Source organism: Alligator sinensis, unplaced genomic scaffold (genome assembly GCF_000455745.1).
Source record: "Alligator sinensis unplaced genomic scaffold, ASM45574v1 scaffold60_1, whole genome shotgun sequence".
Lineage (NCBI taxonomy): Eukaryota > Metazoa > Chordata > Crocodylia > Alligatoridae > Alligator > Alligator sinensis.
The window spans coordinates 1,639,430-1,657,698 of record NW_005841858.1 but is presented as its reverse complement, the minus strand read 5'-3'; the positions used below and the strand labels follow the sequence as shown (position 1 = coordinate 1,657,698).

The 18,269-nt window shown below is 40.8% G+C and overlaps 1 protein-coding gene across 3 annotated transcripts in view; it reads right to left on the bottom strand.

Annotated features, from left to right (window-relative positions):
- The window catches only part of MME (membrane metalloendopeptidase), a 78,818-nt gene that overhangs the window by 13,155 nt on the left and 47,394 nt on the right, over nucleotides 1-18,269 (bottom strand). For 2 of the 3 annotated variants that reach the window (XM_006016457.3, XM_025214803.1), the window contains exons 15-18: nucleotides 12,741-12,821; nucleotides 11,352-11,455; nucleotides 7,678-7,736; nucleotides 455-574 (exon numbers count right to left, since the gene is read on the bottom strand). In XM_006016457.3, coding sequence (XP_006016519.1) covers nucleotides 455-574; nucleotides 7,678-7,736; nucleotides 11,352-11,455; nucleotides 12,741-12,821 — 364 coding nt within the window. Of the gene's footprint in view, nucleotides 1-454; nucleotides 575-5,392; nucleotides 7,411-7,677; nucleotides 7,737-11,351; nucleotides 11,456-12,740; nucleotides 12,822-18,269 lie in introns of those variants that run through there. The other variant, XM_025214809.1, reaches the window with a different exon arrangement.

The following is an 18,269-nucleotide window of genomic DNA, read 5'->3' as shown; positions in this document are numbered from 1 at the left end:
AGCGCAAACACTCATGTGATTGAATATTCCTATAATGAAGCAATCACATAAATACTGCCCTTTTCTTTTGTCAAGAAATCTGTATTCTAGCCAGGAAGGAACGATCATTCTTAACTATAACTTAAGGCACTCTCTGTACTTCCATGCGTCTTTGGGTGGCCCATGGGAAGAGTAAAGGACCTACAACTAGATCTAAAGGCCTTGTAGTGGGAGAGCATTTGTGCTGCAAAACTGTTATAACACTGAGGCTACGGTACCATCTGTGGTGTACTTTGATTATTGCTCCTGGGAATCATTGCAGAGAATGCCAACGCCAAGCTTGACCAAACAGGATTTGGACTTGCAAATGGAAACTGCACCTTCATTTTATCTGCTCTTTGGAATGATTAAGCTAAATATATGCAAAAAGTAATGGAATGTCTATAAAAAAGACTTAGGTATTAGAAGCTCTTACCGTTGTCATCAAAACCATGGGTGATTTCATGACCAATGACCATGCCAATGCCACCATAATTCAAGGATTTGGGCTGGGATGCACTGAAGAAAGGTGGCTGCAAAATGCCAGCAGGGAAGACTGCAAAAAAAGATAATATTCAAGGTGCTGCTTTATCTTTCGATGTACACAGCTTTAGTATGTAAGACATTTATGTGGGATCACTTTCAAGAATTGAACTTTTATTATTATGGAATCATTTATTATGGAATCATTTGAAAACTCTTGGCGCTCTGGTGTAGTGCCTGAAGACTGGAAGAAGGCCAATGTGGTGCCTATCTTCAAGAAAGGGAGGAAAGTGGATCTGGCTAACTATAGGCCCATTAGCCTGACTTCTATCCCGGGGAAGATCTTAGAAAAGTTTATTAAAGAGGCCATCCTTAATGGACTGGCCGACGTCAACATCTTAAGGGATAGCCAGCACGGGTATGTTGCGGGTAGGTCTTGCTTGACCAATCTCATTTCCTTCTACGACCAGGTGACCTATCACCTGGACAAGGGAGAAGAGATTGATGTCATATATCTTGACTTCAAAAAAGCCTTCGATCCGGTTTCCCATGATCACCTCTTGGAGAAACTGGCCAATTGTCGCCTTGGGCCCTCCACGATCCACTGGCTGGAAAACTGGCTCCGGGGTCGGACCCAGAGGGTAGTAATCGATGGAAGTCACTCATCGTGGTGTCCTGTGACCAGTGGGGTCCCCCAAGGCTCTGTCCTTGGACCCATACTGTTCAACATCTTCATTAATGATGTGGACACTGGAGTCAGAAGCAGACTGGCCAAGTTCGCCGATGACACCAAACTTTGGGGCAAAGCATCCACACCAGAAGACAGGCAGGTTATCCAGGCTGACCTGGACAGGCTCAGCAAGTGGGCGGACGAGAATCTGATGGTGTTCAACGCCGATAAATGCAAGGTTCTCCACCTTGGGAAAAAAAACCCGCAGCATCCTTATAGGCTCGGCAGTGCTATGTTGGCTAGCACTATGGAAAAAAGAGACTTGGGGGTCATCATTGACCACAAGATGAACATGAGCCTACAATGCGATGCTGCGGCTAGTAAAGTGACCAAAACGCTGGCTTGCATCCATAGATGCTTCTCAAGCAAATCCCGGGACGTCATTCTCCCCCTGTACTCGGCCTTAGTGAGGCCGCAGCTGGAGTACTGTGTCCAGTTTTGGGCTCCACAATTCAAAAAGGATGTGGAGAAGCTTGAGAGACCAAGGGAGGTGGTGCTCTCCCCTACCCTGGGGGTCTTCAAGAGGAGGATGGCTATGCATCTAGCTGGGGTCATCTAGACCCAGGACTCTTTCCTGCCTATGCAGGGGGTCAGACTCGATGATCCAGCCTGCCACCGGAGGTGGTTCAAGCGCCTTCATTGAACACCTTCAAGATGAAACTGGATGCTTATCTTGCTGGGATCCTATGACCCCAGCTGACTTCCTGCCCTTTGGGCGGGGGGCTGGACTCGATGATCTTCCGAGGTCCCTTCCAGCCCTGATGTCTATGAAATCTATGAAATCTATGAAATCATTTATATGGACTTCAGGGTAGAAGTCAAGCTTTTTTCTCTAGCCTCAAATATAGCAGCCCTGGTAAATAAATGTGTATATGGAAATGACTGAGGGGAAATTAAGCTAAAAGAGCAAAATAAAAAAATGGGGCAGGATGGGTGGGGGCAAAAGAGAACATCCCTTCAAACTTTTGTTCACAGGGTCCTAATTGGACTTTACCAGGGATCTCTGCTATTATTTTGCAGAACACAAAAAATAATTATATTTAACCATTTAATTGCATTTATCACCTTCAGACCTCAACATATCTGGTGAGATAGGGTACTCTAACAGGAGAATAACTGAGTTTTATGACAAGTCAAACCAAGAGTCATTGTCAGTGATAAGAAGATACTCTCCCACTGAAAGTATAAATAATACTCATTAGTGATTAGGTCATATTTGGCAATGTAGGAATTGGGCTACAGATTTCCTTTTAGCCAGTTCTGTGCTTGGTGCTCTAGATCATTAACAAGAGAATGGGCACAAAAACCCACAATGCAATTGCGACATTTTCCTTCGAGAATGAAGAATTATATATATTCAACTTTCCCCCACAAATTCTGCTCAATTTTGTATTCCATGTAGGTCTTGTCTTATATTATGCACATTTTAATGATATCCCAGAATAAAAGTATTAATTCCTGTCATGAATTCCTGTCTGTAGTGAGCATGAGCCATAATTTTCTCATATCACTACACCTTTAATGTAAAGAGAATGTCCAAATGCTAATTACTGTCCATGCTAATTATTTTCAGGAGATATTGAGAGTAATGACAAAAATGTATTATCACTACAGATACTTCCCACATCAGATGAATATACTCCTATGGGGAGAAGGCCACTGCTATTGCTCAGAACTACACATAGATGGCTTGAGAATTGCACTAGTAATTTTTTTTTTTACTTGTCCAAATCCAGGACTACAACTGAGATCTCCTGAGTTGCAGGCTGCCCTATGTATAAACCACAAGACTACCCTCCCTTTCTAAAATAGCATTTTTATATTGGGAATAGGCAGGAGAAATTGAGCACAAAGCTCTCTGCAGGTTTAGCTGGTGAGCTCATGCTCCCTGACAGATTCCTGCTCAGCTCAGCTCAGGAAACTGCTGCCCTCAGGGCCTTCACAGTTCAGTTTATTTAACATTCTGCCACCACGTCCACTCACATACTAAACTGCATTCATTGATTTGTTTTTTTAATCTTCCCCGCCCTAAGAGTGTAATTGATTCTATGACTGCTATCACATAACAAAAGTCCAGACTTAAGTACTCTACTTCCTAGTACAGGAATGAGGTATGATTAGAGTATATGCAGCTGTTTACAGGCATAAAGAAGATGTGTATATGTTTCAGTGATGTGCTGTGCAGAGATGCCTGCCTAGGCTAGCTTGGATACTAAAAGCAGTATGACTGTTTAAGCTTGGCCCTCTGCTCAGTTAAATTAGCTCTACTACTTTAATAAGCCTGAGCAGAGAGCCATGCTATTTCAGCTATATTACTTCTATATCCTGAATTTGCTCATTGAGAGCTAGTTCGGATACTCCTGCATGATGGTGCATTTTGCCAGGTAGATGTCTCCTAAGAGCTGGACTCTGCTGAGCTGTGTGTGTGCAAGATGAGAGAAGGTAGCAGGTATTGCTTCACATGTTATGCAGCCCTGCAGAAGGGCAGAACACAGCCATAGTCCCTGTATTCTGAGATTTACAGGAATGGCTTTGTCCAGGCATTTCCATGATATTCCCTAAAAGGAATGGACATGGGTTTACCCTCTTCTGCCAGAAGAGAAGTCTGGGCATGTAGGAGGTTCTATGGAGCCCCACCTGAAGACTTGTAGTCTGGCCCAGGATTCCCCCTGCAACTGTGGCAAATTAGGGAGCATTCTGTTGGAGGGAGAGTGCCTCCTAAGGTCCTGATGTGGTAGTGCAGATCAACAAGGAGCAATGATCTCAAGTTGTCGCAAGGAACATTTAGGTTAAATACTACAAAAAACTCTCACAAGGAGGGTAGTAAAGCACTGAAACTGGCTACTCAGAGAAGTTGTGGAATCTCTATCCTTGGAGGATTTTAAGACCTGGCTAGACAAAGCCTTCTCTGGGATAATCTAGGTATAGATGGTCATGATTTGAGCAGGGGGTTGGTTGGGTTGACCTCCTGAGGTCCCTTCCAACCCTAAGTTTCTATGATTCTAACATACTGTGGTACAGAGCTGTATGGAAGTGTTAGTATGTTACAAATCTACTTCAAACCTCAACTTTAAAGATCATGCTGCTTTAATTATCCTGCGACATGCCATTGCTGAAGGATGAGGTAAGAATTTATGGCTCAAATTAACCTCCAGTCATCAGCTTCAACCTTCCAAATTATGATTCCTGTTCCACTCATTACTTAGCAAAGCTATTTTAAACAAAGCTTTGTGAGCAGATTTTTATGCTGAATGTTGAAATGCACTTTCAAAAGGTTTGTTTGGCCTTATCACCCTTACAAAGTAGAGACCTCATCCTGTACTCCTTACTCAGGCACAAACTGGTCAGTGAAGTCAATCAGCTTCTGTCTGAATTAGGCATACACTATCATTACCTCATATTGCTCATTGGTTACAACAATGTTTTTAGGAGCTCTCACACTCATTGCTACGTAATCATGATGTGGTAGTTTTGCATTCCTGATGTTTGGGTGATCATTTACCTTGGTGTTAATCTGTGTACATTTAAACTTCACCCCTGCATATTTAATTTACTAATGAGTCTAAATGGAACTCACTCAGAACAATGCAAAACTGCAAATTCCATATGATTTTGATGCCAGAAATGGGCTTAGATTCACTGGACAAGTTTGAAAGCTTCAGTGAGCATCAAACAAGTTTTGAGTGTGGGGTGAAATGCGAAAACAGCCGAGTTCTCTCGTGCTTTTGAGCTCTCATGCAAACTGGTCAAATGAAGATGGGCCTTCACTCAGCTGTATCAGGAGTAGGTCAGTAGGAGCCTTCCTTCACTTCCCATCATGCTTGCCTCCTCTGTGCCAGAGCTAACAACATTAAAACTATTGCCTTCTAGTGCTTATGACGGCAATTCTCATAAAAGATGGGGAATGGTGAGAAAGCTGGGATCACATTTACAGGGTTATAGTCAAAGTATTATCTGTTTAATTAAAATTCAAGCTCTGGAAGAGCAAGGGGCTGCTTAAAGACAATCTAAAAAGGTCTAACTTCTTAGTGGGAAGAAGCAATTTCTTTTTATATAATCTCATCAATTTAGAAACATGCTTGGAAAATATGACTACAATTCCAGTTCTCTTTCATTCTAAGTCTGTACTTTCAAAATCAATGGGAAAAGAAACAAGGCATATATGATCAAGGACACTCAATTAAGTTTTATTTTACTTTGGATAGAAAATACCTGGCAGACCACTTTTCACCCTGATTGAATATTTAGTTTGGAAAACAGAAGTAGGATTATAAAAGAAGGTGTAAGGTTTTTTTTTCCAGTGGTCAGTTATCCCTGGCAATGAAAACCATAGTATGCCACTAACACATTTTCCATAAAAAAGTTTTATCCATAAACAACTTATTTCTTTGTTGTGCATGGACTGCAGGATTAGTTCCATTTCTTTTGCCAACATGGTATAGATTTGTTTTCAGGTAATATTAAGAATTATACATGGACTATGGTATGTCCAGGAGAAATCGGGAAAAACAGAGTCTGTCTGGGACTGTTCTTTCTATCTTGGAATTCCATAAGAAGCAAGAGATTGAATGGTGTCACTGAGATGGAAAGGTAGAAATCAGGCTTGAATCAAAATACATATGGGGGTCCAGATTCTCTGCTGTACCTAGATAGACACAGCAGTATGGAAGAGGGTTTCTTAGGTAAGCAGCTATGATTCCCTAATTCTTTGTCCAAGTCCAGCCACAGCGCCATCAGGACCAACGGTACAGCAGGATGGAACTGTTCTAACTTGTGTCAGTTAGCTCTAGTTGGAGGGCTACTTCCAGGCCTTTTCCTGACTGGTTACTCCTGACATGTCTCCATGTAACAGAGGCATATGTTTGGAAAAAAGACATATGTTTAACCTCTGCTTCTACTGGAACTTCTCCTCAGCCAGAGGGAATTCCCAAATTTGCAGGAGCTTTGCAAATAGTTTCTTATATAATATAAAAGGAAGCAGAATGTTCTGTCCCAAGCTCCTCCATTTAAGAAGTAAAAAAATGCATAGCACCTTGGAGCATGGCTTCTGGCTAGGGTCAGGTGAGTTATACCTTTGTCATGAATACCTGAGTGACTGAGAGAAAATCCCTTTAGTCCCCTGTGCTTCCATTTCTCCATTTATAAAACAAGTATAAAAACATACCTTTGAGAGGCGGAGTTAGAGACATAGCTGGATAGACTCTGTTGACTGTCTGTGTACTGTGAATGGAACCCGTAGTATAACACCTACTGAATCTACTTTGTAGGGATATTGCAGGCCTAAACCAATATCTTTAAAGTTCTTTATGATCCTAGGATGAAAGAGCCTGCATTGGTGTTAATTATGCTGCTGTTAGAAGCAGGAGGGAAACCTCACACATTTTCTGAATTACTACCATGTTCTATTCTTCAGATCTAACATTTTCACATTTCTTAAAAATATGGTTCCTCAGCTATTCCCAAATTATTTGTAACCATGGAGAGTCCTGCATAGGCTGACCCTATACCCTAAAGCAAGGGTACTTGAGACGGCCCTAGAGAGTACGGGTGGGTGGGTGAGGATGGAGCGCTGCCACACAACATCCCACGCTGTGGCGCAGGTGCCACCTGCCCAGCCGGATGCGGAGGGGTGGGGGAAGGTCACACACATTCGTGCATGTGCCACCCCCCCCACTCGGCATCTGGCCACGTGTCGTCCCCCCTGCCCTCCCAGCGTCTGGGGGTACACTGCTCCACGTCCGGCCGCTGTGGGTACAATGATCTAAAAAGTTTGAAAACCCCTGCCCTAAAGCATTGCTGAAGTTATTTGCTTTTTTCCCCTTTCCCTCTGATATTTTTTTCTTAGTCTTATCTGCCTGATTGACCTTTTATTTTTTCCAATACAAGGGAAACTAGTATTAATAGAAATGAAACATTGGAAAGAACATAAGCTTTAAGTCACTTGACAGATGACGTGTTTCACTGGAATGGGTTCAAAGGTCTCACATTCAACAAGATATTACAGAGCCACACTTAAGAAAATGCATTGGGTAGTAAAGTTTGAGATGAACAATGTTGAATTGTTCCAGCCACACTGAAAGTACTGAATCCCCAGCCTTGGGACAGGCCATCTGAAGGGCCCATATTGAAACCAGGACACCCAGGTATGAATCTCTCCCAGAGCTGGGGACCTTGAAAGCCTGTGGAAGAAGGGAAACTGTAAAATGAGGATAGGTTAACTCAGAAAAGTAAAATGAAGTACGTTCCAGCATTAATTGGGACCATATTTTATTACCCCAACAAAATGGTCCCTCCCACAGCTGCACCGTAAGTCTCCTTTTCTTAAGCAAGGATCCTCCCTTGTTCTACCATACTGGGGCCTTCTGCACTCTTCAGGCTACTGCACATGCTTCAGCTTTCAGTTTAAAAAATATAACCATGTCATAAAGGAATTTAGTTAACCTTACCTATCTGATTTCTGCTTGCAGAATAAAAGGCATTGACTACAGCAGCTCCACTTATCCACCTAGAGAATATACAGAAGAAATCTAGTTAGAAAAAGATTTTCACAACAAGATTAACTGAACACTGGAACAGAATTAGAGAGAGAACCTCCTCTTCACCATGTATAACCAGTTAGAGATGATAGATTTCCTTTTTACTGACACTAACATTTCACAGGCAAAATTTCCAACTCACAAAAAGCCTTCATAAATTCAGATTGTATACTATAAAATAATGACAGATAGCAGAGTAGATTTTTATGTTTCCTCAATGTTTGGGATTCATAAAACTTATTTATTTCATGACACCAGTATTTTCAGAATCTGCTGTTAAAAATAACTGCCTGAAGGTGGAGATTGAATTTGATTCTATGGTCATTACCTGAACAAACCTTCTAATCAAACCAACAAGAATTTTCTTAAGTCAGTCAACAGCATTGAGTTCCATTTACTATTCTTCAAAGGGACCAGTTATTATAAATCCTGAGAATCCACTCGTCATCTGTAGTGATAATTGTTCCACATATTTTATTTATAAGTATCTCAGCATCAGTAATCCCCATATCACAAATATTAATGAAGTATGAGTGGAATGGAGGAAACTTTTATGACCTCCTTTTTCCAGAAATGGAGACGCAGACACAAGGATATCAGCTGTCTGCAGCAGAGCCAAGAATTCTTGAATTCTGCAAGCCAATATCTTCTCCCCTGGCAGAGGGTAGGGTGTTCAGCACATTTACAGGGCCATGCCCATTGCACAGGAAATACTTGAAACATCTTTGCCTTCTTTACAGGTGTACATTTCCTGCTGCCTTTCAGGGGTAGTCAGTTTAGGAAGCTTTCCTAGTTTAACCCCTTCAGTAAGGATGTTTCTATATTATGACTAGTGACTGCAGTCAAAAAAGACTGGAAAAGCTGCCAGTAAGAGTGGTACAATGAACAGTCCTGCAAAATGAAGAGGCTTAGATTAAATGATCCAAATAGTAATTTCTGGCCTTTTGCTTTATGAGCAAAATTCACTTCTACAAACCTGTTTAACCAGGAAAAGTAGTAACAGGGATTTAGGAAATGCAGCCAAATGCTTTTCTAAATTAGGGCCTGAGCCAGTTTTCAAAAGGTGCAAAGAAACTTGCAGTATTGAGACCTAAGGATGAAATTCACACTTGCAAAGGTTGGAAAAAATCTTACACACCAATTAAGTGTGTAAGATTTCAAGACCTCAAGATAGTAATTAAGGAGGTCTCAAGCAGTACTGTCCACATAGGGTTTATTTCACTGTAAAAGATTTATTTAGAAAAGTACCTTGGAAGATACCTTTATTCTAATACTTTCAGATGACGATAAAGCAGCCATTGTGGACATTTTGGCAGGCGATGCCTAAGAATTCACTGCAGTCAGATTGGCAGAAAGAGGGTGTCTGTCATTAATTTGGGATTTATGCTACATGAGGTCGAAGTCATAAAGATGCCTGAAAACTTTGTGTTTTGAATGACTGGGAAAATTTAATATACTGAACCATCACAGAAGCAAAATATATTCAGGGTGCATTTACATGAGACATTTACTGCGCAGTAGACTAATTAGCTGAGTAGTAAATGTTGCACATCTACCCATGCCTCATTATGCTATTTATGGAGTATAATCTTACAGACAAGGAGCTTAAGGAACCACGGTCTGGTTTGACATGAGAAAACATCAGCCACTAAGTCACAATCTTTGAATCAACTCAACAAAATGCATGTTCTTTCCATCCTGGTATGCATCAGCCTTGAACATTTTCTCAAGAGCTGGACACAGAAAAAGCTTTATAATTTCATTTTTTCAAGCTTTCAATTTCAGGATATCCTAGTGAAAGAAGAGCTGCACTCAGTTCAGAGAATCGAAGTGGGGAATGAGGCACTGTATTGTAAGAGCAGAGTTTCAATAACACTACATAAGGCCAGTGGGTAACAAAGCAGTGTAAAAAAGGATTGCCTAGGGAGATGTGCAGAAGGTTAGCAGCTAGGTTAATGCATTCATATTTCCAACTGGACAGAAGAAAAAACTTGATCAATTGTTTCAGGTCTGCAACAGTAAGATGCTATGTCATTAAATTAAGTTACCTAAATAAATGTCAGAGGAACTTTTTAGGCTTAAAATAGGCCTTATATACCTAGTTAGGGCTATTCTTCTACACACTAATTTAGCTTCCTTATACTAAAATGATTCTCTAACTTGACATATGTAATCAATTTTATCAACTTCTTATTTTACACAATCTATGTAATAGCCAGATCTTGCAGATCTCCCTCTGGCTGCATTGTTCCTCTCACCGGATTTGTATTTCAAGGATAAACGTGTCTGAAGTGAATTAAATTTCTTCAGTCTCTCTAGACAGCAATTCATGGTTATTCTCACCTTTACACTTTACAAGATTAAGCCCTCAAAGAACCCAATAATATACATTCTCAATTGTTCTTGTTTTTTCATTGTATATTATGTAAATAAGTAATAATCCTTCCTATCCTGATGAACACTCATGCACCTTTTCCTTCTTGAATTCTTATCAACCTTAAAAAAACAATCATGAAAAGACATTGGAGGAACACCAGTCTCTAAGAATTTCTACCCTGACTTAGAGTTCAATCCCGCATGTGGCTGCATGTGAAAAGTCAGAATGCTATTACTCTGCTTACAGTGTTTAATTAACCTGTGTGCAGAAAATCCTACTCATGGAAACCTGCCAACACATCTCCACCACTCCCACAATAACTACACCCCACAACAGAATGATCACCATTCCTGGATCTTACACCTGCACCTCCAGAAATGCAATACATCTCATCCAGTGCACTAAATGTCCTGATGGAACATATGTAGGGGCAACCAAACAACAACTGCATAACAGAATGAACGCACACTGCAAATCTATCAGAGACAAAGATACCCAATTACCTATGGCTGCACACTTCTCACAAGACAACCACTCTCTCTCCAATCTCAGTTCTAATCCTCAAAGGGAATTTACAAAAAACTCTTCATAGATGAGCCTATAAACTTCATTTCATAAATCCACTGGCTATAAAAATAATGGACTAAATATAGACATTGGATTTATGGCACATTATAACCTGCCTGACATCTGATAACCCTAGATAACCTCTCTACATTTTACCAGCTACATTCTATCAACAGGTCAACCTTCCACGCCCCCACCTCCACACATACCTACCTGCCTGTCTCACACCTTTTGTCTCCCATTGTCTCTGATCCTCACTGCCATTTTCACAGAACTGCATTTTGCATATTGGCTTCTATTCCACCCAGGAGAACACAGAACACCAGCAGTCTCTCCCTATGTTTGTGCCCAAAAGCTTGCAAAGAACAATTTTTCTAACTATTTAGTTGGTTTAATAAAAAATATCACATTTATCCAAGGAACCTTGTCTGCCTATGTCCTTAGACCAACACCACTACAACCAACCCAAAAATCCAACTCTCACACTTGGAAGAAATAGACACTGTGCTCATAAGTGGTAACGATTCTTTACAGCCACTAGAGAACTGGGGAGATGATGATAGAAGGTACAAATTGGCAACCAGTTGTTGCTCACTTTAAACATGAAGTGGTTGAAAAAATAAAAATTTCAAATACATACTCTTCCTTGTCCACATTTTCTTTGAGCTTCTTCAGACGTTTCTTTTGGTTAAATAACAAATTTTGAATGATGTTCTCAAAGTACTGATCTTCTTGGTAGTTCAGCTAAAAAGAGAGAATGTAATTAGTTATATTCAATTGCTACAGAAAGAAGGAATGGGGTTTGAAAGTCATAGGCTAAGCCTGGTTTGCAGTGTTCTGTCACATCATTCAGTTGATATAATGGCTAGATCAAAATGAAACATTACTGCATGGCCTGCTGCAGATTTAGGGCCTGATTCTGCCCTACTTGGACTGAGTTGTATCTTACTCTTGGAATTACCTTAATTGAAATGACCCCCTCTGGTAAGGTATTATCTCATATGAGGAAGCGTGTCAGAATCTGGTCTCTTGATTATTTTGAGAAGATATTTTAAATGGTGCTATAACTCTATGTGCTTTCCTGCATCAAAAGTATTAATTCCAATAAAATAACACTTTCTAACTGATATCTCAACATGTTTTATATATGTTATTTCTGCAATTTATCTGTGAGGTGGAAGGGTATTTTTGTCCAGATTTTGCTATTGAAAAAATGGTGATAGGTTTGGTGACTTACACAAGTCACTGATTCAACCCTGATATACATGGACAAAACTGATTTGGGTTCCATAGAGCTAAGACACAGAGTCAGTGTTAAAATACAAACTATGGCAGATTTGGAAGTATCAGACCTTGCTGCCACTGTTGAGCACAGAAAACTATGTTGTTCCAGTGTTATGCTGTGTGACACCATTGGGATCTGCATATATGCACCATCTTTCTGGCATACCTTGACTGATGCCGCAGGCAAATTACACCGAAGCCTCCACTGGAACATCTGTGTTACGCTATATATTATAGGGTATCAGACAACTCCCCACACTCCTTCCTCCTTTGCACAAGAACTCAGGATCTAGGTAGCTCAGGTAGAAGTGGAGTCTTACTCCTTTGCATGACTTTGCATAGACAAAGGCCTGAGGCCGGGTACTGTGATACCTCCAAAGCTTGCCTATGTCTACACCAACCACACACATAACCATAACCATAGTCCAATAAAATATATCATTGAAAATTAGGGTTGGAAGGGACCTCAGGAGGTCATCTAGTCCAACCACCTGCTCAAAGCAGGACCATCCCCAACCACATCATCCCAGCCAAGGCTTTGTCTACCCAGGTCTTAAAAACTTCCGAAGATGGAGATTCAACAAGCTCTCTGGGTAACCTGTTCCAGTGTTTTACTACCCTTCTTGTGAGAAAGTTATCACCCACAAGAATTCTTGCCTTTTGCATAGACAGGTATTTTAAGTCACAATCTACCTCTTAGAAGTCGCTTTTAATCATTCTTTACAGTGTCTTTAAGGATACTTACCTCTTGATATTCACTATTCAGCTTATTATCATCTGTCAGGATTTCATCTGGGTAGCCAATCTTTTCTCTAATTGCTTTAGCCTAAATGAAAAGATAATATTTAGATTATTCTGTCTTCATTAAATGGAAATCCAAATCCAGCTATACTTTAGATGATTGGATACTGGGTAACATAACAGATGTTTACAGGTTCCTTTGTAGAAACAGTTGTGAAAGAGCCAGGAATTTCACTGTATCTGGTTTTTGCTGAAGTGTCTTTATGCCGTGAAAGGATTGCTCATTCTAACTGTTATTTAGTTTATGACACTGGAAGAATGTAGACAAGGCATTCCATTTAATGGAAATGTTATTTTTATTAAACTTCATATAGAAGCAAGATTCCGGGTTTCAGTAGCAGCTTAAAATGAAATATCCATTCAAATTATCTGAAAACTTTCCCAATGTATTTGACACATTCAATTTGTGTTTAAGGCAGACACAATATTAATAATTAATATATTTGTAACTGTAGCTAAAGCACAAAGAAAGGTCTTATTAATGTTGTTGAACACATGTGGATAAATGGGAACCAAATGAAAAAGTGTACCTGAACTTTTGGGACCAGGTGTTATCAGAAACTACAATTGAATCTGGATCCAAACTTTACAGCTGTCTCTTATGTCTATAGTAGAGAAAACCAAACCATGAATTTAAATGTCCTGAACACTGAGAGGTTTGTTTGAAATCTGGATCCAAGATTTCTGCCCAGTTCCATTCAGAGCCCATTATGTGGTGTAGTTAAGTACTCATTTTTATTTGATGCTAATGTCACAAATGATAAAAAGCCACAAGACAGTAAAGGTCTCCTTGGCAATCTTTTCTGATTTTTCAATATAAAAATGCCACAGTGAATTTAACATTTAAACCTGCTTAGCTGATGCAGGTTTAAGGAATTTCTGACTCTCGTTAGGCCCATAAACAAGTAAGCAATGTAAAAAAACACATGTGAGTACCCGTGGGTAGCTAATGCTAATGACTTTTCATAAAGGTTCTGACTTGACATTTAATTAATTTAATCAAAGCCTTTTCCATATGAAACTGCAAACATTTTTTGTAGGTTGCATAGGCTTAAGGTTGTATGTAATAAGTCTTCTACAGCATGGAGTATTTTGGGCCAGACTCATTACACTGTTGAACTGCTGATATATATCATAACTGATCAGTCCCTATGTATTTGGATGTACATATGATAAATTGAATTTTGCAGCCTATTACAATACTAGAAAACCTCCTCTAGACCACACACCTTTTAGTTGTCACCTACTATCCCACACTCAAACCAATAAGAAAGATCATCAAACAATTGAAGCTTATACTCAAGAAGAACCAGACCTTGAGAAAAATATCCCCAGCCTCTTCCCCCTCCACTCCAGCCCCACCTCATGCTTGGTCTTCAAATAGCTCCCAATCTTGCCCAATCCAATCATCAGGAACATACTCGCCTCTGATCAAATCTTTCCTCAGCAATAAATGTGAGATCTGTTATTTCATCTCAACTGTCATCAGGAAACCATGAGAACCCACAAGTCATGCATGTCTAACTCAGAATGTGGTATATCTCATCCAGCACACCAAATGTCCTCATGATAACTATGTGGGTAAAAACAGATAAAAACTATGCACCAGAATGAATGGTGGCACAAAAAGATAAAGGACAGAGACACTAAAATGCAGGTAGGAAAACAATTTTCACGGAATAATCACTCTGTTTGATCTTGCTGCTTGCAGACGTTAACAACCCCCCCCAACGGTACTTTATTTTAAACTCGGCATGATCCCACATCTGTATAGCCCAGCACATGCCAAGCACATACCCAGAAGAGGCAGCACATTAGTTGGACCTGGATCACCCAATGTCTGTATAGACTGAGCACTTCAGTGGGGCTTTTTTTGGCACTTTTATCTAATAGCTGATTGAATCAGATTTAGTTTAAAGTGTCAAAAAGCTCTGCTTAAGAGCCTGATCTACACAGATGCTGCGGAGCCAACTTGAAGTAGTGCACTGCTTCTTTCAGTAAAGCGCCGGGGGTGGGGAATGTCTGCAAGCAGCCACACTTCTCATGCACAAGGGGAATTTAGAACACACCTTCAAAAAGAGTAGACTGGGAACAAAAATTAATTAGCCTATTGTATGCTAGAAAACAAAGACTTATAATGGACTGTGAAATTATTGTCTGTGTTAATTGCTAAATTCTGCACTTCACAGGTGAAAACAACCCTTCTAAACGATTCTTGCTCTCCACTCATCAGGTTTTTACTATATATCTCATCTGTTGGCTACCTGATAACTTCTCTTATATCCTGTTTTTATTTACATATACTAGCCAATTGCCTGTCAAGAATGACGGGCCTGGGCCCGCTCTCCCCTTCCCTCCTGCTGCTTGGGGGTCTGGGCCTGTTTCCCCCCCTCCCCGCTGCAGTGGCAGGGGGAGGGGAGGAGTGGGCCTTGGTGGGGGGATGGGAGGAGTGGGCTTGGGGCTGACATGGGGGAGGAAGGGTTGGGGAAGAGTGGGCATGGGCCTGAGGGGGACAGGAGGCCCACTCTTCCCCTCCCCCAGGTGCGGTTGTATCAGACTGCGTTGGACTGGGCCTGCTGCTCCCCCCCCACCACCGCATTGGGCCCACTCCTGGCCCCCCCTCCCCGTGTCAGGCCTGGGCTCACTCCTCCCCTTCCCCTACTGCCACTGCCGCTGCCTTGGCCGCTCTTCTTCACACTCAGCCAATCAGAGCATGAATAAAACGTTACAGACAGACAGACAAATTAAGGCTTTTATAATATTAGAATGGAGTTTTACACAAGTCCTTGTTTCACCTAGATTCAGCTCTGCTGCTCCTGCCTCTCCCAGAGACCTGAGGCAGAGTACTGTGATACCTAAAAACTTTTCTAAATCTATCCCAACCATGAAGTTGATCCAATAAAAGATAAGAGCAACAAAAACTCGAATTTTGCATTTGCGTATCCATATTAAGTGATCAATATAGACCATATTCTAATATGCTGTGAAAGGCACCAGTAAAATATATACCATTCCTGGCCTAAAAGTAGTGGGGAAACTAGCTGAAAGTCCTGGCCTTAATGTTGCAATAACTACGTTCTACTTTATATACTGTATAATCTAAGTCTTTCTGAAAAACTGTTAATGTTGCAGAATTTTTTTTAATTTTGTTTTTAAAAGTTTTGAAAAATGTTGAATTCTCAACAAAATGTTATGATTGTAAAATTATGATTAAAAAAAAAATAAAATCCAGAACTATAGCAGTTTTTAAAAAAAATCCACAAGGTCGTCTTTTTTTAAATTAGTATTTTTGGAAGAAAAGAAACAATAAAATGGTAATATTTGGAAAACTTTCAAACAGGTCTAGAATCTTACAAATTAGAGTTGGAAACTATTCTATGTGGTTGTTTGGCGCTACCAGTACAGCACTGTCTATCATACTTGTCTATTGAAATGTGCCGTCTATCTCTTCCCTTAGAAGACTATTTTGCAGATTTCACTGTAGAGAAGTAATATACAGCTGAATTACTTCCTTTCTTTATTCCATCTCAATAATACCTCAGCCATTAAAGCCCACTGAATCACCCCAAATAGTTCTTCTCTATGATCTCTCATTATTTCCTTCAGATGCAATATTTGTAGTGAGCTATAACTTGCCCTTTGCCCCTGGTACAGCCTGATAGTTCTCAAACTTTTCTATGAAATTATACCTTGGTCTATGTCAGGCTACTCCTGGAATGCCCTTTCCATCTAGCTAGGACCAAACAGACATTTCCCCTTCATTCAGCAATGGATGGTCAGTGTGGTTGTGACCTTTTGGTACCTGTTCACTACTGCCAGTTTCAGAACTCAGGAATTATTCAAATCACACATAGGAACCTATGCCTGGAAGAGACTTCCAAGGCCACAGAGTCTAGCACCCTGCATTTGCAGTTAACCATTTGTTCAAAATGGTCCACAAGAACATTCACTCTAGTTTCTCTTGCGCACCATAGGCACAAAGTACTCTATGAAAAACACAGACAACATGCTGCATGGGAAAAAGGATACCACCTTGCAGCAATTCCTGGCCACTGCAGTCTTCTAAAGGTTAAAATAGAGTCACAGAATTATAGAAAATTAGGGCTGGAAGGGACCTCAGGAGGCCATCCAATCCAACCCCCTGCTTAAAGCAGGATCGTCCCCAACTACATCATCTGAGCCAAGGCTTTGTGTAGCCAGGCTTTAAAAACCTCCAAGGATGAAGATTCTACCATCTTTCTGGGTAACCTGTTCCAGTGCTTCCCTATGCTCCTTGTGAGAAAGTTCTTCCTAACATCTAACCTAAATTTCCCTTGCTGTAACTTGAGACCATTGCTCCTTGTTATCTGCCACCACTGAGAACAGTCTCTCTCCATCCTCTCTGAAATCACCTTCAGGTAGTTGAAGGTTGTTATCAGATCCTCCCTCAGCCATCTCTTCTTCAGACTAAATAAGCCCAGTTCCCTCAGCCTCTCCTCAGAAGTCATGTACCCCAGCCCCCTAGCCATTATGCTAAAATTGATCCTAGGAGAGCATTATTCTCCTATTTAAAAAAAGACAAAACTAACAACAACAAAGCTTGCCAATGCTCCTTGTCCATCCATTCCAGGGAAAATTCTTCCTTCATTCCAAATCTAGCAATTAGACCATGCATGCATGAGCTAAACCCACCAGGCAGAAGCCACTGAGGTGCCTAAATATTTCTCTTACACTTCCCTCATCAATCATTCCTGGTTGATATGAAACACTATTCTGACCCATGAAGGCCCATCCAAGCCTAATGACCTATTTGCCTAGTATGGCTAAGGCACATATGAGAGTTGCCAACGTTATGTCTTGACACCTTTGATCAGTACTTTTACATCTGGGTCAAATGGGGGCAGCAGCCTTTGGGAAGAGTCCAGACACAGGGCTTGAACTCATGCTGTCAGAGAAATTGCTCTTGTCATCACACCCCTAACTCTGATATACAGAGCCTTAAAAACTAGAGGTACTGCATGGATTTGTGATTGCTTCACTCTAAAAGTTCGGAGCATTCTATGTGGCAGAGTTTAAGTCTTATCAATTGATTAGAAACTGACACTGGTCACATCTACATGAGATGCCAACTGTGCAATCATCCCTGCACATTCATTTAATACTTGTATAAATAAGTACTTCATTTAGTATAAACAAGTACTAAATGACTGCGCAGTAAACCAAGTTACTACACAGTAGCACTGACAAATGGCTTTTTACTGACACTACTGCACAGTAGCCCCGAGACTACTGCGCACTGTGTCATGGGTTCTTTACATGACACTACCATGCAGTAGATTTCATAGATTTCATAGACATTAGGGCTGGAAGGAGCCTTGGAAGATCACTGAGTCCAGCCCCTTGCACCAGGGGCAGGAAGTCAGCAGGGGTCATAGGATCCCAGAAAGATAAACATCCACATTTCTCTTGAAGGTGTTCAAAGTAGGTGCTTGAA